We start from the raw sequence: 26941 nt of genomic DNA on the forward strand, positions 1-26941 counted from the left end.
GGGCCCCGCAGCGTGCAGAGGGTGCGCTGTGGGCTGCATTTTAAGGACAGCTCTCCGGCCCATCCCCAGGGTGTGTCTGGGGTTCCCCGCCGTGAATGAGCCTTACCCACACTCACTGTGCCACCTTCTGAGATGGAGAGAAAGGAGCAGCTGATCTCAGGGACTTACCGAAAAGTCCTTAAACTTTCATCTGCATTATGGCTAGAACATGGTTTTTAAATTTACACAAAGTGAAATTCAGTGAGTTTTGGCAGACGTCTATATTCAGGTGGCCGCCACCCTAGTCAACACAGAGAGCAATTCTGTGAATTTTGGGTAACTCCCAAATTTCCCTTGTGCTCTGTGGTCACCTCCCCCCACCCCCTGGTCTTCTCTCAGCCCCCGGGAGTCACTGATGTGTTGCTGTCCCTATATGTTGCCTTTTCCTAAATGACATTTGTTGTATGAGTGAAAACATACTGTGTTGGCCACAGTGTTTCAAAAGGTCATGTATTTAAACAAATATTGGGGAAGGGGCTGACTACTCCTTAATTTTTTGGTTTCTACCTCTTATGATCTGATCCTCCTGAATCATTTTGTGGATCCTGACCCTTCCACAGCACAGGCGATGGGCTAGAAAATCTAGAAGAAGCTGGCACTCAATTTGGTAAACACAGCCCCCCTTTTCTGGGGTAAGTGGTGGCTTCCTAATTTTCTTTTCCATGGCCAAGATTTTTCCTTCCCCCTACCGACCCTCCTACCCCACCTGCCACTCCCTGCAGGCTTCTGGCTCTTGTGTGGCCAATAATTGTGGGAGGAGGGACCATTCCCCCTGCTGGACCCCGGGGACACAGAGAATGTCAAGTTTCCGGGGCTTCAGTGCTGCCCCTAGATTTGAGAAAGCGTCTTCTCACCTCTTCCCTACCTTCCTTCCTTCCTTTCTTTGACCACGGTGCATGCCTGCATGCCGTCCACACCAAGGACAGGCACTGTCCTCGTGAATAAGTAAATACCTGGACTTGAAAGAAGCTCTCTCTAAATGGCCTGGCTCTCAAAGCCCTCCGTGAAGATCAGCCTTATGTGAGGTGTCCGACCCAGACACCCTGTGAAACTGCCGCCCAAACATCCCAGGAGGCAGATTGGCTCACGCACCGTGGGTGTTGCCCACGTGTGGGAGGCTACAAGTAAAGTGATTTTAAAAGCCAACAAACAAGGAAAAAAACTCCAGTCCATATCTTACACCTTTCCTCAAATGTGCCGCTAGCCCCAAACTCCGCTCCGTGATTTCCGCCCTCCCTGCACCTGCAGTTCTGTAGTCCAGGCTCCGGTCCCCGTTCCAGGGCTGAAAGCAGCCGTCAGGAATCCCAGCTGCCGACAAAGGACGGTCCTGGGGGTTCTGAAGTCTGGCTGGGCCCGTGGGAAATCCACCTGCTTCAGAAAAACGAGGAGCGCACCTGAGCCGGGCAGACGGCTGGAGGCAAGTACCGCCTGCTGGAAGCTCACTGTTTTGAGATGCTGAGTTCCAGGAACGGTGCGCTGTGCCCCTGGGGGGGGAGGGGGGGCATGAGAAAGAGTGTGAGGGAGTGAACGAGTCCAGGTGCTGAGCAGGGAGGGTGCTGTCGCTGGGTTTTAATAGTGCCTCTGGTGCAGGGGGTCCCAATTCTTGATAGGGTCCCTGAGAGGTCAGGTGTTCTTTTGGGAGGACTACAGGACTGAATCGCTCAGGGTGCTTGGGTTTGCTTTAGACGCACCCCCAGTATGGTACCCCACGGAGTCACGGTGGGGAGCAGATAAAGGCAAAGGAGGAAAATCCGGCAGAGTGTGGCTTTGTGCGGCGTGTTGCGTGTGTGTGAGCGCAAACCCGAGGTCTGCATGGTGGGAACCGTTGAAAGTGTTCATGGGACTTGTTTACAGAGAAGAGTTTCCTTTTTAATTCAGAGCAAACTAGTTGGCTTTGTAGCAAAGATGCTAATAAACAGTAACAACATGCAATGCTTTCTGTAGGCATGAACACCCCCACACCAAAAAGTATCAGCAAACAGGAGTGTCCCTGCGTGCCCCTGAAGATAGATGATCCCCTAAATAAAAACGAGTGATTCGTAACTGGAGGGAAGCTAAAGGGTACAGCCTACTCGGATCGTTACGTTACGTTTCAAGTAATGTTTCTGTTTACTTCGCTTTTTATAAAGAGGAAACAGAGCATCAAAAGGCCCGTTTGGTTTTCCCCTTTTGAAAACCCGCGTAGGGTTTGGTGACCCCTGAGAAAGGCTTTCATTTCCACCCTCCCATTGGGCGGGCAGCTCTCTGGTCCCTTACTCCCAATGGAGTTCCCCCGCCCCTACTGGCAGGAGGTGAGGACTAGAATTGATTCTTGCCTTTTCTCTGCATCCTACCTAATCCTCGCCATTAGCACATCAGAAGTGCACAGCCTTCTATTGATTCCCATCATTCACAACTGAAGCTGTTCTTTGGATTAAGAAACCGGAGAATTAAGGGAATTGTGGATCCCGAGACCACTCCACGGATCTGCACCGTGCCTTTAACCATGTTGGGGGTGGGGGTGGGACTGGACATCTCCCTGCTGCTCCTCCAGGTCCAGCCCACCTTTACTTTTTCCAGAGCTGAGCATCACGACACCCTTTACGAAGTAGTAAGGAGATTCCGGGCCCCTCGGGTGGGAGGCAGGTTTGTGTCGTGGGTGGAAAAACCAGACAGCCCCCAGTGGCCGTGTCCTCTGGACCATCTGCAGGGCGAGGTCTGGGTTCTGGCCCACAGCCAGCGCCCAGCGAGGAGTTTCGTGGGCGCGCCACACGCGGTCGTGGCACAGCACCAACTCTGGAGAAGTGCCGAGGTGGCCGGTTGAAATCCGCAATAGCACAAGCACAGCCCCTCGATTCTGCTGTCACAGTGCCTCCTGCCAGGCCACACCTGCTCCTGGGGGGTGTCCGGGCTGCAGGTTCACTGCGCTTGATCTCGTCAGGAGGGGCTCCTTTGCTTCTAAATGGATATCGGAGCTGTACCACAGACACCGTCCCTAACACTGTGTTTGGAAGACTCTTTTCTGTGTAGTTGCTGGCTAGCATTTGACTCTCAAGGCTGCTGAAGACTAGCAACAGAACAAGTGACAGCGACCATTTCTCAGAAGTCTGTTGTGTGCCATTCTCTGTGCCAAGGCCCCTACTCACACTGTCCCAGTTCATCACTCTCACAGTATTCTCACCTAATGTTGTCCCCACCTTACAGATCAGAAAACTGAGGCTTCGGGAAGGTGAAGTTGCTAGCCCCGTACTACTCACCTTCCAGGTGTGGAGTGGGAGCCACGTGTGTCTGACTCCTCGGGGTCTCGACTGTTGCATTGCTCTCACCTTCACAGTCCCAGGTGTCAGCAAACGAGACAGACTGTGGGTAAATTAGTGGATCCTCCTTGTCGCCTCACTACTGAGGGGCTGGAGGTGTGGGAAACCTCAGGGCGCGGGTGCCTAATCGCTGCCTCCCAGAGTCCACCATCCTCCGTATTGGGCCCAGTCTCTCATTTCCCACTGAGGAGGAGGGCAGTGTCCCCGTGACCCCCCAGAGCGGGGATCCCCTCTCTCCCTGGTGCCGGGGCCACACCCAGAGGAACGAAAGGAGAGCAGGGGGTTGAGTGGCAGAGACGGAGCCAGCACATCGGAGAGAGCAGTGTTTCCTGTTTCCATTTCTCCTCCGTGTCGGAATCAGCCAGGCTCGGAGCTGTGTGGGGGGAGGTTTGGTCCCCGATAAAGGGGCCTCCTTGTCAGTCAGCGGCCATCAGAACTGCTCACTCCAGGCTCCTGGCAGGACAGTGCAATGTGCTGTCTTAGTCCTCAGTAAAAAGTCAGGAACGGCAACCGTTCAGCCACTTTCTTCACTTCAGAGGTCTGCGTTCCTGAAAACTGCCCTCTTCATTTACGTCTGTAGAACATGAGATCCATTGAGGAGGGAGAGGCTGGTCTGAGAGTCAGGAGCTCTCACCTTAGATTCCTGAGTGTTCACACCTTCTATCTCGGACGTGACCTGTGTGCGTTCTTTCCCTTGTAGCCTCTGGTGGAGGCAAGGTCGTGTGCCCTCAGAGGGCTGGGGGGTGGCCTCCGTTGTCAGTCATTGTTGGTCCTAAAACCGCCGTGTGTCTGTGGGCGCGTGCACACAGAGTTGGGTTGTCCAAATATGTTTTCATTCTGCAAGCTCACTCTTTGCTCTCCTACCCTTTTGGAATTGGTGATCATAGTGATCAGTGGGCACGGAATCAGAGCTCACCACAACCTTCGTCACAGCAGACGAAATTTCTTTCCAATGGAAAAAGGGCCTTAAAAGAGACTGTGTCCTCCAAGGTGCACAGGGTGACTCCCTCTGGAAGAGGTGAGGCTGAGATCCCCAGGCTCTGGCCCCACCCTCACCCTCATCTCCGCTTAACTCTGCAGAAAGTTAAAGATGCCCAACACAGGAGGCCGGCTGGGCCCCTCCCGGCTTCAGCCCCCACAGGGCCCCGGTCCCCAAGCACCTCTTCACCCAGCGGCCCTTGCAGCTCCCTCCGCCTCCAGGGGAGCAGCGGCCAGCCCCTCCCCCGCCCTCACTGAGCATTTGTGCCTGAACCCCCGGACTCCAGTTTATTTCAATTCAATGTATGTTCCCAGCTCTAGCAGCCCATCCTCAGGACAGGAACCGGGTCCCGTTTCTCTCTGGCCTTTCCTTCTCCATTTCCATGTCTTCTGTCTGAGTATTTCCTGGTACACAGTAGACGCTTCCCCAGTCAGTTCATTGTCCCTGGTGCAGCCGGCACATCACCTCGGAGGCTCGAAACGTTCGTAGATGGGATCAGTTGTGGAGAGACTGTGAATCTGGGGAAGTGCCAGGAAATGCCCGCCTGCCAACATACCTTTTTTAAAAAGGAGTTTCCAAAAAGCACGGACTGGTAAAGTGGTGACGGACAAAATTCTGGAGCAGATTCTGCAGTAGGTAATATGTGGGAATTGGAGAATGACGTGATTTGTGTGCCCCACAGTGAATTCTCCAGAACCAAGCCACATGGAGCTAGCCGTGCTTCCTGTGTGTGAGATGAGCAGAAAGGGGGTACTTGAGAATAACTCGGGGTGTGTTCTGATCGGTGTGACATTGTCACAGCAGATTGGCCACAATCTGATCACACCCCTCGAGTGCCCTCCACGGCTGAGGGGTGTCCAGGGCAAATGTCATAAAACCCTGCCAAATGGCCTTGACTTAGTGGTTCTTAATTTCAGCAAAACATGTGACACAGCCCGGCGTGGTCCAGTTTTTCACTTACTCGATGAATGCTCCTAAAACGTCCATCGTGTGCCAAATGCTGTGCTCGGCGCTTACTCAGTGTTTGTGACTCAGAAGGAGGTGACGAGTTCATTGCTGGCAGGGAGGACACAACTGACTCCAATGTAATTGCCTGGAATTCTCTGTGGAACAAAGCAGGAAGTCAAATGATTCATTATTCCCGAGTCCTGGTCGCACAGCTCTGCTCAGAGCGGTCTGTCAACCCTTGCCCAGTCCTTTCTTACTTCCTTGTGTTGCGTTATTTCCCTGCAGTTATCTCATAGGTGTATCTACACATGGAGTTGCCCATGGTCTGTCCCTTGGCCTGGTGTGGAGAAGGGGAGGCATCTCACAGGACCAGGCCTTTGTCCCTTCTGTTCAACACGTTTATCTGTGGTGGTGGTTTCCATTCCTGCCATTCCTTCCACTTCCAAGTGATGGAAAGTTAGGAAGCGGGTAACAGATAAAGTAAATAAGAATCAAAATTAATTAGAACAGCATGTGCACAAGCCCTGGGATCATTAGAGACGTGTAATTAAATGTAAGGTACCATCATTATTTTAAGTGTCTATAAATCAGAGCGAAAACAAACAAAATGGAATTAAACACAAGTTCATACAGTTACATGAGTTCAAGGTGAAGGAGATGAGGGCAGCTCTGAGCGCACGGGGATTCAGCCCTGAGTAGACGATTTTAGAGCTGTCGGCGTGAAGACAAGAGTGTCCAGGGGCTGAGCTGTCGGCATTTTTGACTTGTCATCTGGTTAGGAGTTCCGTGTCATGAAGTGGGCATCGCCAAAGCAGGAAGTGGCCAGTGGAGGGTGACCCACTCAGAACAGCAGTGAGAATTGGGGGCGTTTAGCCCAAAGGAGAGGGGTGTGAGGGAGGCAGGGGACTGCCTGTGACTCCCCTAGGGGTGCTCGCAGGGAGATGCAGGGCCTGTGTGTGTTCGGAGCTGGGTTAGAACTGCTGGCTCTGGGGGCAGGTGTCCATTCAGGGTACGGGGTTGATGGCCGCAGCCCACAGCTTGTAACCTGGAGAGGCCCAAGCCGGCTGTCACTAGAGATGTCCAGAGAGAAGCCAGACAACACGGGACCGAGAGGGAAGCTGTAAGAGCTCGGCCAACTGGGCTTCGTTGTCCCACCTCTTACATTACCACCCGTCTGTCCATCTGTCTGTTGTGAGTTTGCTGCTCTCATCCCGTTCCCACTGACCCTCGTCCTTCCAGCCTAACACTGGATGAAATAACTCTGTGTACACTTGGCTCCCAATATATGAAAGCCCTTGGGCTCAGCTGGGCTTGGGGCGTCTGTCCTGGTGCAGTAGGTGACTCTTCCCCCCGCCTCCCCCGGGGCGGCTCCCCCTCAGTCACCCTGCCCCTCCATGGGGTGGAGGTGGATGCCTTTGCTGCCATTGCTCTGGGCCTTGTGGACGAATGTGTATGCACGCAGACTCCCTCACCCTTTCCAGCGATGCCCGCAGGCCCGAGCTTCCCTGGGTGACCTGGGTGCAGCCCGGAACTCAAGAAGCACAGAGAGAACAACTGAGGAACACCACTTGGATATGCTTTTCTAAAGCACATCCAAGGTTCTTTCTCTTTTCAGCACTTCATCAGAATTGTAACACTTTTAGAACGGAAGTTCAGTTGGGTTTCTTTTTAGTGCCAGTTGGAAGATACGGGGACTTGAGCTAGCTGGTGATTCCTGGAGATGGACAGCACAGGGCAGACTCCTGGTGTGTGTTGGAGGTGCAGCTGGTGCCCCCTGCTGGTGAGTTCGGTTCAGGGGGTGCAGAAAGGAGAGACCCAAATCCTGAGTGCATGCACCTTGAAATGGAGGCTCAAAGAGATTTACGAACTTTTATCTGAGGCCACCAAGCTGTTCATGGGAGGACTGGGCCTCCCCTCAGGTGACAGCTCTTACTTCTCCTTCTTGCCTAGTTATGAGGTTTGCATAAAAAGGGATAAATGAGTACAAAGTCCCATCAGCTCCTGGACATTGGTGCGGTGATTTTCTGAAGCCATGTGTCACAGGCAGCGTGTACTAGTCATCCAGCTAGTCAGTCAATCTGTGGTGGTTTTCAGCCAGGCCTCGATTCTTCTGGGATCAATACGCCGTCTCTGACAGTAGGTGGTTAGAACCACAAAATGCACTTCAGCGGAGTTCTTTTCAGAGTCGTCCTTTCTTCAGGGGCAGCGTTTCCTGGTGATACCATGAATTATTAGAGGGATGGCAGGCAGCGGAGCACGTCCGTCTCCAGCGGGGGCCTCCTTGCAGGAGCCTGTTCTGCGGTTTTGTGGAACTGGCCTTGTAGACAGGCCCGTCCACACAACCTCCCCGGGAGCAGCACCTGCTGTCAGTCCAGATCTTTCTTCTGCAGCTCATTCGCTGGGTGACTCAGGAGTCCTTTCACCTCTGAACCAGGGTAGCCCCAGGCCTTTTAGAAAGCTCCAAGAACTGGGAAAACAGCAATGAAAACTAGAAATAGGGGTCCCACTGTGTGTGGCTACTCTCTGCGTTCATCCCATAAACACCGAGGCCCTCCCCCCAGGCACCGTTCTGTCAGAAGGCTGTGTGCACGAGAGGCGCCCTTGGTCTCAGACTGTCTCCTGAATCTCAGGGACCAGTGAAGGTTTCGGCCTCCCCGCCAGCATCTCCCTTTGATCAGGTCCCCTCTTCGCCTTTCTCCAAAGCCACCTGCCCTGTGTTTCAAGCCATGTTACCCGTTTCCCTCAGAGCAGGACCGGCCAGATCACTAGGCGAGGTGAAGTGATGCTGAGGCATCATAACATTGCTGAAATGTGGTCCAGACACAATACCACTAACTGCGAAAGCACATGCTAATAAAGGCTGCGAGGGAGAGCCCTGGTGCCACTCTGAGAGCCCAGGGTCCGTGGGGCAGACACCCAGCGATTCTTCAGGGCCACTCTCAAGTCCTGTATGTAGGTAATACTTTCCTCTGAGCATTGCCCTAAAACTTGAACTCAGAGCTTGCTTTGGGTGGGAGATGGGAGGAAACGAAATGCAAGAGAGAAAGCCAATGAGGGTTTCATTAAAGGTCCCTCAAATATATGTTCATACAGTCATGGAGTCATACTTGGTCATGCAAAACATTGTATTTCTGGAAGGATTTCTCCCCCAGAACCTGGAATCTGAGGCCAGCATGCTGCATTTTCTATAAAACACTCTCTTTTGTCTCTGAAGGGACCCAAAAAAAGAGACTAGAAGGGGGGGAACCTCACTGCTGGCAAAAGCTCTCTTAAAAATCAACATTATCTGATAAGCTTTTAAGCACGAGGCCCTATTGCTCTGTCGATTTTCTTACACAAATGACAGGACCGTTAGAATCTCAGATGAAATTATTCTCAAAAGTTTTCCACTAGGGCGAATGTTATTTTAAGTAATTTCTTAGGGATGAATTTTCACACAAACACTCAGACACACACAAATAATCAGAAGCAAAAACAGAGTTTGTACAAACTTCCAGCCTCCATGTTCCAGGAACTTGATTGCGGCGGTAATTACAAGGGTGTATCTACAATATTCGGCAGAATTCACCAAAACTGCACACACAGTTAAAATAGGTACACTTATTATATACTGATTATACATCAGTAAGCTTGATTTCAAAAGTTAAAGGCCAACCAAAAAAATTAGTGTTATAGTCCATTAGTATATTTGTATCTGTGGTCTCCCGCTTCTGGTATTTTTATTTCCGAGGATTTTAGTTTGAGCACAGAATTAAAAGTCTCCTGTATTAGGACTGAAGTTTAGCCAGGAAGTTAACTTTTAGCCCTAAATTCACGTTATTGTGAGATAAAGCAAATGCAGAATTTTAGAAATCTCAAAATAAGCCACTTGTGCAGCCCGTGGGCAGCTTGTACAACTGGGAAACGCAGATAAACCCCAGAAATCAAAACTTGCAGTTTTGCAAGGCTCAGCAGGTGTCCAGGAGCAGCCAGGGAGGCCGAGCTATGTTTTGATAAACTGGAGAAATCTGATCTGAAGCCTGTCAGACACGTAGGAGCATCCAGTGTTTTGAAGCAAATCTTAGTTCCAAGTATTTCATTTCTGTCCCATTTTCCTGGTTCCTTTTGATACCCAAGGCACTCTTCCTCTGAACTGCTTCATAGAAAATTCACTGGCAGGGCCGGAACTGTCTGGCTCTGGGGGTTTAGGCACATCCCTGAGGCCGCACATTATTTGGGGCATCCCCGAGAGGGCGGGTGCAGTGCTCGCCTTCCTCCACCCCCAGCCCTGGTCTCCCGGGAGTCCCAGAGCACAGGGGCCGGCAGCCTGGGTTTGACTCGGGACAGGGCAGGTGAGGGGTTTCCGAAGATACCTCCCATTTGGGGGACTGGTGCCGTAAGCAGCAGCTTCTACCACCCCTCCACAGTCAGAAACACACATTCTGAACAAAGCCCAACGTCTTCCTCTGTCCCTGGACTCCAGTTCTGCCTCTCGCCCCCAGAGTCAGGTGAGGAGTTCACATTCTCCGCTCAGACTTGCCTGTGGATACGCAGCAGCAAGCTCCCGTCCTGGGCCATGCAGTGGCCACGCAGTGCCCCCGCTCCCCGCCACCACGCAGAGCTCAGACCCCAGATGTGGGCGGAAGGGGTGTCTTTATTGACCAAACAGGCAAAATCCTGACCTGATTCAACAAAGGAAAGCTGGGCCTTGAAGGGGTGTGTTTCCAAAAGTCAGCACCTCTGTGCTCTCTGAAAGCTAGAAGTTCGGCAAATGCTGTTACTCTCCCGAGGGTTCCTGACGATGATCCTGACTTAGAGAAGATGGTAAAGCAGGTCCACTTCCTCCCTGTGCTAGGCCAGCTGCCCTCAGAGGACACTCCACGAGCCCTGATGCTCCGATGTCCTTTCCGTGCTAATGGCATTCAGAGATTAAATCACACATTCATTTCAATTGGCGGCTTTTTCTCCCTCCCACTCTAAGTGCTAACAGTTCTCCAGGTTAACTTTAGGTCCCCAGTGTCCATGTTTGCACACACCCACATCCGGTTCTCTTCCCCTGCCGAGAAGGCAGCCTGTTGCCCGTCTCCGCTCACCCATCCCCTCCGTTACTCAAGGCCTAGAAGCCCCAGAGGTGGAGGGCGGAGTCAGCCAGGACTAGTGCTCCGTGGGGAACACTAACCGCCCAGCTCCGACCTGATGGATCCTCGGTGTTCCCTTGTGCCCTGAATCAGCGTAGGCTCACGTGGAGTCAGACTGCTTTCTCTCCAGAAACACATCACGGAATCTGAAAACAAAGTAAGAGGCTGTACAATCAGAGGGGAACCAAATCCGTCCAAAAACTGCCCACTAAGGAGAGCCACGCTACGCACCACACCAGTCTCCAGGGGAGCGTCCCTTTTTCTAGCTGTGGGAACTTAGGTATCCGGGAACTGGGGTGGACACAGTAACCCTGGTTCAGCCGTCAATAAGCTGTGTGACAAGTTACGGAGCAGAACTGAGCCTGGGTTTTCCCATCTGTAAACTGTAACTGTTAATACTACTCCTGCCCTGGCTGTGTGGCTGTCGGTTGGAGCACCATTCCGTGCCCCAGAGAACCGAGGCCGTCTCCTTACCTACTGGGGTGCCCAGGCTGCACCTTGAGAGACTGCAGTTAGAGGCTGCACACTTTTGTTTAATATTTTTGGAAACGGAACTGGCCCCGTTTATAAGTACATGTCTCTCTGTCAGTTTTCAGATATGTTGCTTTCAATGGTCAGAAATGTGTCAGAGCAGAGCAGCCGAGATCAGGGTCAGAGAAGGGTTAAGCTATTTAACACCCCAGGTCCGTTCCCTCCGTCCAGGAAAAGGAAGGTGATAATAGCACCTATTCCACAGAGGAGTGACGAGGATTAAAGGCAGTAATGCGTGTAAAGTGCTCTGCGCGGGCCATGAAATACGAGCTCTAGATGTCAGCCCCATTATCACCGCAGCTCCCGTGTTAGCCGGTCGGTGCGGAAGGAGGGAACTTGGAGGGCCCTCCACTCTTCTGGAACTCTCTCTCGGGTGGCAGCGCGGGCAAAGCCTCCCTTCTTAAAAAAGGACACTTCGATGTAGATGTCTTTTCTGTGCTGCACTCCAAGGCCGTGTTTGGGGTTTTTATAGGGAGATCTGGCAGTTCCGGTCTTATATTAACAGGGACTTGTGTGTGACATGGGTTCTGTGTGGGTGCCGTTCACCTGGGGGAGGGTCCTGTCCAAATTCAGAATTTGAAGGGGCAGGCAGTTACATTGCTAGAGGGGTGGGATATTTAAGCAATCCTCTGAAAGTGTCCTCTGAGGAAAGTTTGTCTTTTCTTTTGGAAGGCCCTTCAGAAAATTTATCTCCTAGGACAGTATCAAATTACTCAACCCCTAGGGGCATTTTTTGGGGGGGGCGTATCTCAAGTTGTCTTTTTGCTCTATGAGTTTTAACAGAGTTCCGCTATCTAAACTATCTGGAGAGCCCTGACTTCTGTGACTCAGTTGGTTGCGTGTCGCCGGTTCAATCCCAGTCAGGGCACTTGCCTGGGAATTGAGGTTTCAGGTTCAGTCCCAGGCAGGGCATGTAGGGGAGGCAACCTATCAGTGTTTCTCCCTCACATCGATGTTTCTCCCTCTCTTTCTCCTTCCTTTCCCCTCTGTCTAAAACTAAATGAAGTCTAAACTGTCTGCAGAGAAAACGCCTCTCACTGCCCTGGGGCATATGTAGGAAACCGTCTCTGTTGTTGGTTTTATGGGTGGTGTTTAGGACACTCAGGTGCGGGCACAATACCTTTAGGGTCGTCATTACTTTAAAAGATTTGTAGTTTGCTCCTTAATTGAGGACTTTTCTTCTGGTGTGAAAAACACCATAAAATTTCTCAGCAAAAGGACTCTGTAGAAAGGGCGACCTGTATTTCAGGAGCCTCCAGAAGAATCCACAGGACTCCTCCAAGGCGGCTGCGAGGACTGTGGCCGAGCAGCCACGGGCAGAGGGACTGAGGGGGACTCCTGCATGCAGTGTGAAGCACAGGGTAGCGAGAGCCTGCTCCCAGCCATCTGCTCCGAACTGAACACAGGGCCCCGGGCTCATCTGGGCAAGGTCATGGTCAGGTTAAACATTCCGGCCTGCAAGCTCTTCGTAAGGTAGAGGAAAGGCGTCAGCAGGTTTGGGTCCCTGGGAGCCCAGGGGGAGAATCTGCTGTCCTGGCCTCTTGTAGTTGGAATGCTTGGTGTTCCTTGGCTGTGGCGGCATCGGTCTGTCACCTCTGCCTCTGTCTTCCCAGGGTGTCCCCTCTGTGTGTCTCCTCTCCTCTTCTCCTAAGGACACCAGTCACTGGAGTAGGGCCCACCCTGGTCAATGTGACCTCGATTTAAGTCATCACAGGAGCAAAGACTCTGTTTCCACATAGGGCCCCGTTCACGAGTACCAGGGGTCAGAAAGTCAACGTGTCTTTGGGGAGCCTGACTCAGCCCACAGCAGGGTCCTCACAGGCCTTTGCTCTGGTGTCTGGTCTGCTCTGGTGGTCACACTCGTGTATGTTGAGGCGCTACAGTTTGGGGGACTGTTCTGCTGTGGGTTCCTGAAGGTCATGGCCCCGCTGTTCCCCTCCAGCTCAAAAGGGCCCAGTCCCAGGCCTCTCTCTACCCCCCCGTCCTTCCAGCGCTCGGGCTGTGCGTGGGCTGCAGGGCCCCCAAGCTCCTCACCGGTCCCGCAGGCAGGTGAGGCTGCCTCACCGGGAGACCCTTTGCGCTCACATGCCACATTGAATGCAGAGCTGCTCCTGGGAAGCGAGAAAGCCACCCAGTCCCCACGTGGGCAATGGGACCCACCCTCCTGCCGGCCCCCAGCTTCAGCCTGTGGAGGAGCCGGGGCACACACGCAGGTGTTTCCTCCAGCTCTTGTAGTTACTGTTTCATGTGCCTCCAGTGCTTTCCCTCAGGTGAGTGAGTGCATGGCTTCCCGGAGGCTGACTCAGGACTCAGGTGTAAGCTCAGCAGTGGCCTCCTGCATCGTCCTGTCCGCAGCAACGGCTCCCTCTCTCCCTCTCTCCCTCTCTCCCCCTGCCCTCATGCTTAGTGAAGTACGACTGCAGAGCCGCAGGCTTTCCCTAGGAGAAGGCCTGATGTTTTGCTCGTTGCTCAGCTGGCTTTTGAGCTCACCCTAAAGAAGTGGCCCTTTCATCTCTCCCTTGTTCATTCATTCATTCATTCATTCAGGCAACGGATAATATCACTGTCCTCTGTGCTGTCAGAGTATATCGTATCATGTGACATTAAATTATAGTCCTTGAAGGTAGGGACTCTCTCCAGACCCTTATTCAAAAGGTGAAACCCGGAGCCACGTGGCAGCTGTCTCCCCAGCGTAACAAACTGATGTTCCCCGTCAAGCCGCAGGCCATCAGGAAAAGTCACCCCGCGTGTCCTGCAGGGACACATCCACGAGGCTCGGGAGCCACAGTGCCTGGGGCTCCAACCTTTAGAGACCTGTGAACGTGTTTCAGTTTCCTTTAAAACCAGAAGGAAAAAAAGTGAACTTACAGGTGGCAGAAAGTGTTTCAACACCTTAATATTCTCGTCTGCAGTCCTAGAAGATCCTGTTCGTTTGTTAGGGAGGAAAAGGCCCTCCAGAGCGAATGCGGGGCCTGTGAAAGTCAGAGAGCAGCCTCATGAGGGGGGTCCCGTGTGCTGAAGACGACCTTCCAGACACGCGGTCTGAAGCGCCGAAGTGGGCTCCGGCCGAGAGAGCTCGATCCTCAGTTACGCAGAAAAACAGCCTTTTCAGGCAGATCCATTTTCCTAATAGGATTCTCAATAATGTATCTTAAAAGAGAGATTAATGCCATTATCCCATAAAATATCTGAAGCTTCAGTTCTCTCTGAAACGAAGCACACAGCTTGACGCCAAGAGAAAATGACTCCCAGCTCATTCTAGAAAATGCGTTTGCTCCCGGGGGCGGCTGCCACTGTAACTTGCACCTTCTGAAGTGGAGACAGACGGCGCCAGGGACTCGTACAGGCAGCCGGGAGGGCAGAGATAATGACCGGACTCGACACTGCGCCCAGCTGGGAAAATCAGCCCGAAGCCAGCGCCCTCAGAGCTGAAAACACAGGTCCCCACGAAAACATGCCTCAAAGAGTCCCTCGTCCTTGGTTAAAGGGGAGTGAAAATCACAGCCCCTTCACCCCCTCGTGAGTCATACAGGGCATGGGGGTCAGGTGACTGAGCCACAGATGCGGGAGGGGTTGGCTGTGCCCTTCCTCCTCTCTGGGCCCCTGCTGCCACCAGGGATGCTGAGCCGTTCACAGGGGGCGGAGCTTCGGTGCCGTGCATTTTCTGAAAGTCGGGTAGTGAGCGTTTGTGGCTCCTCTGACTGTCTTGTGACAGTTTCAGGCGTGGTGGCCATTGGCTCTGCACACCCTGGATTATTATTGCTGCCTGTCCTGGAGGCTCTGTCCTGTCCTGAACTGAATGTCTCCCTGGGCTCATTCTGCCCACTAGCAGACAGTCTCAGAAACCACACCTCCGAAATGAGACACTAGGCCCCATCCTTCCCTTGTCCCGACCGCGTATCACTCCTAACTCCCAAACTCACTGGTAATTAAAGTACCCTCGTCCTACATGGGCTGTAGTGTTGGAGAGGAGAGTGCTGACCACTATGAGGTGTGTTCTGTACAACATGAGGTGATTTGGGGGGTGGTAGGCGGTGGGCAGTATTTTTAATCTCAGAAATTAGGGGTTTGTTTCTGCTAAACTGTTCTAATTAGATCCAGGCTATCATTTCACCCTGTCATCTCATGTAGAACCACTCCTTTCTACGAAATGCCATGACATGTCGGTCAACGTGCCACTGATGTCCTTATCCAGATAGTGACGCGTAAAACGTCAGCCTGGAGTCACACTGCTAAACTTCTTCCCCGAAGCCAGTTTTCACTCTGATCAGTTCCCACCCACAGTTCACCTCGTTATAATTCTACCTCTGAAACACACTACCCTCACTATCGGGAGCCCATACGCACCTGCCTGCCCCACCAAAGTGCCGTGAGAGACTTAGTAACACGCCTCGCTGAAATGCAGGTAGCCTGTGTCCGTCCCCCCAACCTAGTGGTCTGTCCTTCCAACCTGAAAACGGTGAGTGGGTTTTAGAGGTAGGGCAGAGAAAGGGGGTCGTGGGAAGAGACCCACGGGCCTGCCGTCCACATCTGGACCCCTTCCTTTGTGGCGTCGGGCGAGTATATTTGTGACGTTCAAATTTATGCGATGACCTGTTCGGTTTCAGGTTCGGCCTCAAAGCACTTTGTCTCCCGAACATCATTTCACAGGTCGGGGCCCCAAGATTTGAATTCTGTCTGAGGTTAATGGCGTAACATGCAGAGCAAACGGAGGGAACCCCCCACCCACTTTCTGGCAGCCCCCTCTCTCCCTGCAAGCCAATCAGGTCTCATCACTCAACCCGGGCGGCTGAGTGACGCTTTAATGTCTGCCTCAGTCCTCAGAGGACTTCTTTCTCTTGAGTAAGACAGCTTGAGAGGCCTCCAGGCATAGGAATTAAAATACAAGCGAGAACAAAGAAAGGAAACCACTCTTTATTTAACTGAATCATTCGAGCTGACATTATCTGGAAACGCAAAAATTTGTTAACACACTTTTCCCAGCCTGCCCTGCATTGTGCTGCGGTGACCTGTGTGAGGTCAGCACCCTCTGCTGTCCCCAAAGCCCAGCCCCTGGGAGCTGGCTGCAAATCAGTAGGGGCTGGGCGTGGCGGGAACAGTCTTGGACAGTTTGGAAAGGAAGTAAGGGGAAAAAAGCTTAAACTCGCTCTCCTTATAGTGTTCACTATAGGAATTTCCTAAGCCTAAGTCACCTCCATAAATTTAGTAACACAAAAGTTTTAGCAGAAGCAGGTCGCACAGGGAAAGAGACCATCCTGTGCTTTCACTTTGGACATTTTGTGCCTAAGATGTTGGTAATTTTTTACCTCTGATGCCTCGGGTTAAGCAAAAGCTGAATAAAAGGCAGTGAATGAGAAGCAGTCCATGCGCTTAGATTTCGTGGGGGATTCCGACTGCACATCAGTGCCCTGTCCTGCAGTGGCAAAGAGCTGGGAATTACGAAGACCGAGCGGTAAACTCCGACCTGCATTCCCAACAAAGAGAATCTCAGCGCCCAGCTCTGTGGGATGACCGACAGCTGAGGCCGTTTTTCTGAAAGGTCTTGTCACTTTCAGAGCCTGTTATTCTCAGCCCCAAAAAGCCACGCTGGGTAGAGGGGCCCCTGAGGCGACAGGAAAGGGACCCCGGGCTCTCCGTCTTGTGACTGACAGCTGGCAACGTGCAGGAAACAGTGGAGAATTCACCTTCAGACGTGTGTTCCTGCGTGATGCCAAATGTGTTTGGGAGCGTCAGAGGGCTCCTCTCCTCCCCTTTGCTCAGCTGCGTCCCTAGCAACCATAGTAAGTCTGCCGTTTCAGACTGGACTTTAGGGGTGAGAATGACAACTTCAACCTGCATATGTATCCCCCAAACGTTCAGGGGCTGTAATAAGTTTACACGAATAAAAATGCAATACTTCCTGTTGTCCCAGAATTGTGTAGTGGACTAGCCTCTTCATAGTAAGACTTTCTTTCTAGTGCTGTTTCTGAAAAAAATTCAATTTTATTTTGTCAACCCTTAGAAAAAAATGTACAAAGACCTCGATGTGGGAGGGAAGAAAAGGAGATTCTGTTTCTCCCAGCGGATCACCTCTTTGTAATTGAATTAGCAAAGGTCATAGGTCAAGGGCTATTTTGAATGACACCTGAGTGTTTCAGTCCTGTCCTGCCTTCCTCCGTGCCAGAGAAAAGCATACAATAAATACAGCGACGGATTACTAGAATGTAGCAAGCAATTTACACATCAGTTATGAATACAGTTAAATTCCACGGGTGCACCTTCTAAAGGCAGCTGGTCAGGAAGACGTCACTGACCAAAGAATTCAGCTTCTCGTGGGCGGCACGACCCTGAGTCCAGAGTCTGTGTTTCAATGACCCACCTCCTGTTTATCATGCGATCCCATTAGAATTGAGGGGTGAGGTTTACGTGGGTTTATTTTGCTTTTTTAGTTTCATGCTCAGCTTCTTTGTGACTGTGTTTGGGAGGGGTGGTATCTTTGAGTTACGATCACTTCCCATCCACTTATTCTGGGAATAGCAAATTCTGGGACCAACCCTCATGGGAACATTGTAGCGCAGTGGTCAGTCCTGTCCCCCACAACCGGCCTCTGGAAGACTGTGTCCTACAGCCTCAGTGACAGTCGAGCCTGCAGTCACCGGAGCGTCACTTCGTGTCGGGCGCTGTTGTAGACACGTCAGGGAGCACAAAGATGAGGGACATCGGGACTCTGTTCTCAGGGCACAGTTCAGGTTCCCGCCCGAACGGAGAGGGAGTGAGCATGCCTGTCCAGGTGGAACCCGCAGCAGCATCAGGGAGGGAGCCCCGGAGCCCGCCTTGTGCAGGACTGGGGGCCTGGTGTTCGGAAGTGATGGGTAATCGGGGACCAAGTGTGAAGGGAGGAGGAAGGTGGAATTTTCTGTGCCTGGAACGGAGGGGGAAACCGGGTTCTTCCGCAGCTCTGCTCCCCAGTGAAGAGTAATTGGAGGGCACGAGTTTTGCCATTTCTGGTTACTCCTTTACTTATCAATATTTTTCTTTCAGTGGACTCACTATTTTTACTTACACATGTTTTACATATGTTAAAAGGAAAACATCGATGTTAAGAGGAAATTTTGTATTGTGGCCATAAAATGAAATACCAGGATCTCTTGCTATTACAGTAAGGTCAGGGGTAACTATACAGGGTCCAGCAGAAGTAACGCCATCGGGTGGGGTTGGTGGGGTACGTGAATGTCTTGTATGAGATGGACAGGAAGCTGAACGTTCCACCTAAAATGTCATGTGGCGTGCTTGCGTGTGATGTTGGTGTACTACAGAGGTACATGCTTATCATTTTGTAATAAGAGATTTTTATTCAGTAAAGAGAGGGGCGTTATTTGTGCCAGACCTGTATGTATATGTACGGTATGGAAATACTGTGAAATGCGGGACTCTTGCCTGCTGGAGCCTCAGGGCCTGGGGTCTGCTCTCTCTGGTAAAAAAAAAAATGGCGGGTGTTGGTGTGGCACAGAGACAGTCCAGTCCCCAGTGGAGCCTTGGAGGGGCTGACAGAGAACTGAGGAACTAACTTCTCACCCTGCGATGGATGTTATGGGACGTCCAGCTGGTGAACTTCCTAAAACCATCCACCGTGTCCCCGCTGGGACGCGTTCTTCCCGACAGGAGAGGGAAGGGACAGAGGGGGGACAGTGCTCGGGGGCCAGTTGGACCCGCAGTCTCTGCAGAGCCAAGGTGAGCCCTGCCGTGCTGGGGACTGGGGACCGTCCTCATACTGACCTCACACAGTCCCCCAAGGGGGCCCTGCCCGGCCCCTGGCCCAGCGGAGCTTTATCAGAGTCTTCAACCACTGGCATTCGAAGTCTCATTAACATTCTAGGATCATTTGGCTCTTTTTCAAAAAAGTAAAACATTGTTTATTTTATCTTTCATAATATCAAAAAAGTATTGATAGAAAACTCTTAAAAAAATGAGAACATAACAAAAACCAGCTGATAAGTGGATACCATGGGACACACAAGAAGGACATGTAGATGAATTAGTCTCAGAGGAAAAGGAGAAAAAGCCTCTGAGGAGTCGGCACCTAGGGGTTTGCCCCGTTTCTGAGGAGGGGCTCAGCCACGCCCGGGAGCCCGGAGACCAGTTCTGTCCCCACCGAGCTGGCTCTGTTTTCCCGAGTTTCTGGTTCAGAAGGCCTTTTCTCCCTCCATCTCTCACGCCCACCCCCCTGCCCCTTGCCGTTCGGGAGTCTAATAAGGACAGGGAGAGCGTGCTAATGCATCGGCCGCTGCCTTCTCCTGAAGAGTGCTGTCACGAGCATTTCATGTTAAGGCGGTGCCGGGAATGATGTTAGCATTTTGAGTGGGCTGCGTTCTGTAACCCCCCTCCCCACGGCTCTTGGACACGGAAGCCCTAACTGCAACCTGAGGATGTGGTGTGGGTGCAGCAATTGCACCGAACTTCCAGGGTCTGCGTTCCTTAGAGCGGGTCTCTGCCCACTGACTCCTCGGCCCAGACGCCTCCGTGCAGGAAGGAGCTTCTCAGAGGAAACCAGCCTTCAGTAATTCATCTCACTGTGAGGCCGGCCCAGTCGATTAGCATAATTAACTCGTAGTAACTCAAAGGCACTGAAGCGATAGCCTCACGATCCCCGTTAGGAGTACTTAAGGAGTGCGGACCTTTATTCCAGACAAGCGTTGGCAGAACTCACTGGGCTGTAAGGGGTGCTGGCAGAACTCCGACACCAGCTCGCAGCATCCCTGAACACCACGTTGTCCGGTCAGTCACCAGGGGACACGGTCCTAAAGCAGTCTCTAACAGCCATTAAATTGTTTTTATTTTTAAAAACCCTTGCTATGCCATTTCTAGAAAGAGTCCTGATGACAAATGCCCAAAATCCAAATAAATAGGAAAACTGTACAATACAGCCCACTGTTTAGACAGAAATTGAGAAAAATACAAAACATTCTGTAGGGGTTTTTAAAATATTTTATTTATTTATTTTTAGAGAGAGGGGAAGGGAAGGAGAAAGAGAGGGAGAGAAACATCAGTGTTCAGTTGCCTCTCATGTGCCCCCCACTGGGGACCTGGCCTGCAACCCAGGCATGTGCCCTGACTGAGAATCAAACCAGCGACCCTTTGCTTCACAGGCCCATGCTCAATGCACTGAGCTACACCAGCCAGGGCTATAGTTTTTTTACGTGAAAGATAAACACCCACTGCTGAAGCCTCAACTTTCCTGAGCCTCGGTTCCCCTTCTGTGCAGTGGAGGTGATCCTGTCACGCTCGGAGAGCTGTCTGGAGACTTCGTGCACACGCGCTGACCACATGCCTCGCGCCCGCACCAGCTTCGGCTCCTAAGAAGCTGTTAACGTTCTCAGCATCACACGGCCCAGAGCTGGACCCATCAGGACCAGGAGAACCAAGAGCACCAATGGCCATCTTGCCCCTGGTGTGGGTCTCAGCCCGAGGTCTCCGGAGGCATGTCAGCCAGCTTTGTGGCACTACCCAGATTGGGAATTATGGCTTCTGGTCTCCTGGGCACCAGAACCCTGGCCTTTGTGACCCTGTCACCCCTCAGGAAAGGAGCCGCAGTTGACAAAATGGGGACTTTCCCCAAAAGAGAGAAAGCACAGGAAGGCAAGAGTTAAAGAAGAGAGTGAGCAGAGGAAAGGTGCCCCTGAGAGAATGGAACTGTGTCCTCACAGCCCAGGCCATGCCTCGGCCCCATTAGCTGACATTTTCACCAGGGCTCACGGCCCCGACCGGCCTGGCCCCGGCTCCGTCCCACTGCTCCTGTGGTCCCGGATGCACCGTCAGCCCCCATGCCCTGGGGCTCCCTCCGGCCGTCTTCCTTGTCTGTTATCCCTCCCTGGGGGTCAGCTTACAGGGAGACACTCCGGGGAGGCAGCTCTTTAAGAAGTGGGGACCCCTCCTTGAAATGGGAGCCCTCAGATACACACAGCTTCGAGACTGTTCACTTCCCGTGGTGTGATTGGGAGCCTGCCCTGCTTATCGTTCGGAGACCCATGTCAGGGGCTAGTGTATGAAGTGGAGCCGGAGCCCGAGTCAGAAGGTGTCCGCCCAGGTCTCCAGCAGGGGATTTGCTGTAATTGTGTCAGGGCTCAGCGAAGGGCAGGAAGATGCCAGCGAGAAACAAAGAAGGCGCTGTCCCATCAGGGGTGTGGCCCTGCCTCGGCCCAACAGACGCCTTCTCAGCCCAGGGAGCTCGTGGGCACTGCAGGCGAATGAGATCCGCCACTAGCGAGAGTTGCCCTTCTCATCAGTTTCCATCACAGCCCTCCGCAGAGGAACCGTCCTTGGGTTTCATGCTGAAGTGCAAACGTCTTAACGAGGCGTTCAAGGCCCTTCCCCATCTAGCCTGGGCTCTGACCCCATCAGACTCCCACTGGTCCCAGAACGTAGCAAACCTCATACCAAGTTCAACCCAGGGTTCTTTTTCCTTTCACCCTCGAAGCCTGGTTCTATCACAGACAGCAAGCAGTGAGGGTGTGGAGAAGCTGGTGGGAATGTAGAATGGTGCAGCCGCTGTGGAGAACAGGACGGAGGGCCTTCACAAAACTAAAGACAGAACTGCCCTTCTGGGTGGCTCAGATGGTTGGAGCATCGTCCGGTACACCAAAAGGCTGCAGGTTCAATTCCCGATGAGGGCACATACCTGGGTTGTGGATCAGTTCCAGGTCGGGGTGTGTATGGGAGGCAAGCACCTGATGTTTCTCTCTCTCTCCCCTCTTTCTTTCTCTGTAAAACCAATGAATATAAATCCTCGGGTGAGGATTTAAAAAGATAGAATCACATATGATCCAGTGACCTCACTTCTGAGTGTACGCCCAGAAGGATGGAAATCAGGGTCTCAACGAGAAATTTGCACTCCTGGCTCACAGAGCCATTATTCATGGCATAGAAACATGGAAACAACCTAACATGTCACCCACAGATGGGTGGATAAAAGCCTGCATAGTATATACACATGCAGTAGAATGTTATGCAGCCTTAAAGAAAGAAGGAAATTCTGCTGTTTGCTACAATAGCAGTGAACTTGGAGGACATTATGCAGAGTGAAAGAAGCCAGACCCAGGAGAGCAAATAATACACGATCCTGTGAATATCAGAAATTTAAAATAGTCAAACTCAGAAGCAGAAGGGAGAACGGTGGTTACCTACCAGAGGCTGGGGGGCAGGGAACAGGGGTCCTCCGTCAGAGCGTAAAAACGTTCAAATGCACCAGAGCAGTAGGTCCTAGAGACCTACGCTGAGCAGAGCGCCCAGAGTTAGCAGCACCGTGCTGCCCACTGAACCTTCTGTTAAGTGGGTAGGAAACACAGTCAGCCCCCGTTCCAGCGGGGCCTGCCCTGAAGTGCCCTCCCACACCCCACAGACCTGCTACCCCGGTTTACCATCATCTCTGATCATTTCACCAAACACGAGGTCTGTCCTCAGCTCAGACAACCGCAGCGACTCGGAGACCTGGGGTCCCCGGCGGCCTGGCCTCAGCAGCCAAGGGACCATATCCATAGGTACCGTTTTCCTCGTGTGTTGCATAGGGACAACGGCATTCCCTGCTCGACAGGCTCGCACCAAGAATTAAATGTCTAATGCGTATAAGGCATCTAGCACATTTGGAGGGTTCAACAAATGTTACCTCTTGTTACTCTACAGCTGGTGTTCGGTGTGCTCGTTGGTTGGCGAGCTCATTTCCCCAGCCAGGCTGTGAGCTGCTTGGGCTCAATTTTTACATGTGTCTCTGTCTTCCTGCTGCTCCTATGAGTTAATCAGTGAATTGAATCAAATCGAATCGAATCGAATCGACTTGAACTGCATGGAACTGAATGGAACTGAAGTCCCACCAGGTGACAGGAGCCACCAGCCCCCCAAGTCTTTTTTTCTGGACTGTACTCCAGGGCTGGACAGGCTGAAAAGAGCTCTCTGTGTACGGGGGACAAGCAGCCATTGGAGCCGAGGTGGTTCCCAGTTTTTTGCCACCAGGTGGCCACTGGTCCCCGTGCCCCGACCACAGGTGAAGACAGACAGCAAGTCCAGAAAGCAAGGAGCCGAGATTTCCCTTCTGCCCGGGGACAGGGTCAGCTTGAGCCTCCTTGGTCTGAGGATGTTCCAAGGGAGGGAGGAACGGAAACCAAATATCTGGACCACTGTGTGGGAGGCAAGCTGGTGACCCTAGAACCAGGAATTGGGATATTAGACAGAGACAAAGAATGACTCCGTGAGGGGCCTGCCATTGTGGGAAAGAAAGCAAGCGTGATGGAGGGGAATGAGCCAGCACGGGTGCCAGGGGGACCAGAGCCACTCCCTGGTCATCGAAGGAACCTCGGGACACTCCTCTGACTGTGGGTTTTGTTGGTGGCCGCAGGTGCAGTCTGCCTCCTATCCTGGGTGGCAGGGCTGTAGCCAAAGTCACAGACTGAAATGTACTGCAGGACAGCCGTATGGGGAATCGTTTGTTCCAGTGTCTTTATGTGCCTGTCTAAGACCCTGTCTGAACTCCCAGAACTACCAGTCTTCATGTTCCTATTCCCACATCTCTCCCGTTTGTCGGAATTCATGTGGACTAGTCCCAGTTGGTCCTTGAACTGACTCGTTGATGTGATGAGTATGAGTAAGTCCACTTTTTCTGTCCCCCAAGATCTCCCTTCTCTACTGAGTTATTCCTTAATTAATGGGGAGTAAATTTTTAAACAAGGCTACTTCACCTGTGTTCATTCCCCAATGAGAAACATCACCTGCTCTAGAGTCAACTTGTAAAAAAAGATTTTACTTATTTATTTTAGACAGAGGGGAAGGGAGGGAGAAAGAGAGAGAAACATCAGTGTGTGGTTGCCTCCCACACACTCCGCACTGGGGACCTGGCCTGCAACCCAGGCATGTGCCCTGACTGGGAATCAAACCAGCAACCCTTTGGTTTGCAGGCCAACACTCAGTCCACTGAGCCATACCAGCCAGGGCTGAAGTCAGCTTTTTAAAGAAGTGGATAGCATTCTGGTTCCAGTCTTTGTTATTCACAGTTCAAGTGCAAGGGTTAATAGGTCATATTCCTGGCTTTGTATTTAAAAAGGAATCATTGTGGTAACGCAATCTCTCATCCAGAATACAAACTGCTGAAGCGCCATTGGCCCCTCACCTAGGTTTGCGGTACCGCACGGGCATTGCCTGGGTTGTCTGCGGTTCTCGAGCCCTGGCAGCCTCCGAGTCGAGAGGAGGGCTTGTAAAAATGCACAGACGGCCGGGCCACCCTCCGAGTGTCTGGCTAGAGACCCTCAGTGACCCCAGTGCTGCGGCTTCAGGGCCACACTGTGAGAACCGCTGGTCAGAAAGCTCTAGGCTCCTTCAACGTCCGTTCCGCTGGGGAGGGTCCAGGACTCGGGGTGGAGGGCCAGAACCACCCTCGCTGCTCCTGCTGTGGCCGCGAGCGGTTAGGCCAGCTGACAGGGTGCGTCGTGCACGCATCTGCTCACCCTGATCTGCGTGTTAGTTTAGGAAGAGGCCGAGCTTACAGGTCAGGAGATGGTGGAGGTTCTTTTTTTTTTTAAATTTTTTTAAAGATTTTATTTATTTATCTTTAGAGGGGAAGGGAAGGAGAGAAATATCAATGTATGGTTGCCTCTCGTGAGTCCCCTGCTGGGAACTGACCTGCAACCCAGGCATGTGCCCTGACTGGGAATCGAACCGTGATACTCTGGTTCGCAGGCCCGCGCTCAATCCACTGAGCTACACCAGCCAGGGCTGGTGGAGGTTCTTAAATATGTATGTAAGTTTGTGATCAAGTTGGTAATCTGTCCCGACTTCCAAAACACCTGTTAGGTTCTGGCTGGGATTCTGTCAACTCCAGAATGTCAAGGGGGTTGGATTAGGAAGGAAAGGGAGTGCCCCATTACAGGCCATAGGAACTCTTTTTTTTTTTTCCTTTTGTTTTTACATTACAAATTCTTAAGAAGAAGATAAGAAAGAGATACAAAAGGGGTACGGGAGGGCTGGGCGGGAGGCTTGTTCAGTGCCTGTGGGAGGGCCACCGAAGCACAGAAACGAAAATCAGTCAGAACCAAGGCTGTCGTTGCTTCAGCGATGTCTCGAGTATCCGCAAGGTAACTGTGAATGCATGTTATTTTAACAAATACAGTCTCTTCTCCTCGGCCTGCCAGGCTCTCTAGTCACACAGAAGGTCTTTTTCAAGTGAAATCGCTAGCCCTGAGCCTCATCACGTCATTAGCATGGCATCTAAAAGAACGTAACATCTTAACCTGAAACCTAGGAATAAGATTTGGACCCAAGCATTCAGAGACCAGTGTATCTTGCGGCCGGAATGTAACGAGTGGGACGAAACTTTTACATCCTCTTTCCTTGTCTTTTAGAAACGGGGAAGATCGACCAAGAGATCCACAAGTACAACACCCCAGGCTTCACCGGGTGCCTCTCCCGAGTGCAGTTCAACCACATCGCCCCGCTCAAGGCGGCCCTGCGGCCGACCAACGCCTCCGCGCAGGTGCACGTCCAGGGCGCACTGGTGGAGTCCAACTGCGGGGCCTCCCCACTCACCCTCTCACCCATGTCGTCCGCCACCGACCCCTGGCACCTTGACCACCTGGACTCAGGTAAAGTCTTGAACCTCGGTTTCTTCTCCTATGAAGTGGGGTTACGGGCAGCACATGGAAGCTTACCCCAGAATCAGCCTAGCAAATGATTCAAGGTGGAGGTTCACACACTTAGTTAGTAGGGGTGCGGGGAGAGGAGAAGACCAGCTTCGAAGGCTAGAACAGAGGGGTTTCCAGAAGAACGGAGGAGTGATGCCGTTTGTGATGCCGTGTGTGATGCCGCGTGTCCACGCCGGTGTGAGGCGGCTGTCTGCCTGCTTCCGGCTGTGAACTGCCCTGCGCAGGGGTCCACGGTGGGTTCCTCCTGGCCTCCTTCCTGGGAGTGAAAGCCGCTCCGAAGTGGGAGTGCATGCGGCAGCCTTGTTTCCCAGAAGTTGCAACCTTTAGTCAGAGAATGGAAGCTCCAAAAAGATTTCTTTCTGCGTCTGCTGGATCACCAATGTCCTCAGTTTAAAATAACCTTCATACCAACTCTGGGGTTCTACATGGGTCCCCACATGAATGCCTGCACCCTGGATTCTGTGAGCCTGAGTTTATCGTTCTGAATGCTGATTCGAGCGTTCCGTCTTTTTCAGATGATCTTCTGTGTGAGGGTAGAATACGGATCCTTGCTGTCAGACAGTGAGAAACAAAACCATGTACACACGGAATGCGGGCACTCGCTGTGAATCACGCGTTACTTGCGTGTGCGTAGGGATAGGACAGAGAGGGTGGAGGTGAGCGCTGCTTAGTCCGGGTCTGAACAGAAGGCGTGGGGAGGAACTGCATCACGGCCTCTGGTTAGAAATGCAGCGAGAAAGCTTGTTAGAAATGCAGACTCTCTGGCCCTGACCCCAGGCCCACTGAGTCAGTGTCTGCCTTTTAGCAAGATTCCCAGGCTGCTGACCGTGTGCACATTACAGTTGGAAAGCCCTAACCTAGAGCAGTGGTTCTCAGTCTCAGATGCACTTCCAGATTCCCCGGGGAGCTTTCAAAATCCCGATACCCAGCCTACACCCCTGGCCAATGAGATCCGATGCTCTGGGGGTGAGATCTAGGTGTCCATCCATGTGAAACCTCCCCAGGTATGTAGCCAAGCTTGAGAATCACTCACCAGATAAGAGGGAGGCTTACTACCAGCCCCCTTGGAGAGCACTTTAAACAAGGCCACCAAAAGCAAAGGAAGTGAATACCCAAACTGCAACAACAGCGGCAACAGAAAGACTGTGTAGGAAGAGCAATGAAGCCTTTGGGTGGTGAAGTCTCAAAGTGAAAAGCCGTGGCAAAGGGCTTGCAAAAGGTCGAGCTCCTCTGACGGTGTTATAAGGAAGCCCATCGAGACAGAGAAGTTTCCGTGTACACTTGAGGACAGTGGTCAGCGTTCCTGCAGCTGGAAAAGCAGACTGAAGACATGTGAGCAACTTGAGGACAGTGGTCAGCGTTCCTGCAGCT

At 52.2% G+C, this 26941-nt stretch overlaps 1 protein-coding gene across 1 annotated transcript in view; it reads left to right on the forward strand.

Moving 5' to 3' along the window:
- The window catches only part of CNTNAP2 (contactin associated protein 2), a 1160842-nt gene that overhangs the window by 1107236 nt on the left and 26665 nt on the right, over positions 1-26941 (forward strand). Inside the window, exon 22 of the mRNA XM_037035585.1 lies at positions 25271-25510. Coding sequence (XP_036891480.1) covers positions 25271-25510 — 240 coding nt within the window. The remainder of the gene's footprint in view (positions 1-25270; positions 25511-26941) is intronic.

The sequence above is a fragment of the Sturnira hondurensis genome, unplaced genomic scaffold (assembly GCF_014824575.4).
Source record: "Sturnira hondurensis isolate 20B ecotype Veracruz unplaced genomic scaffold, ASM1482457v3 Scaffold0022464, whole genome shotgun sequence".
Taxonomy (NCBI): domain Eukaryota; kingdom Metazoa; phylum Chordata; class Mammalia; order Chiroptera; family Phyllostomidae; genus Sturnira; species Sturnira hondurensis.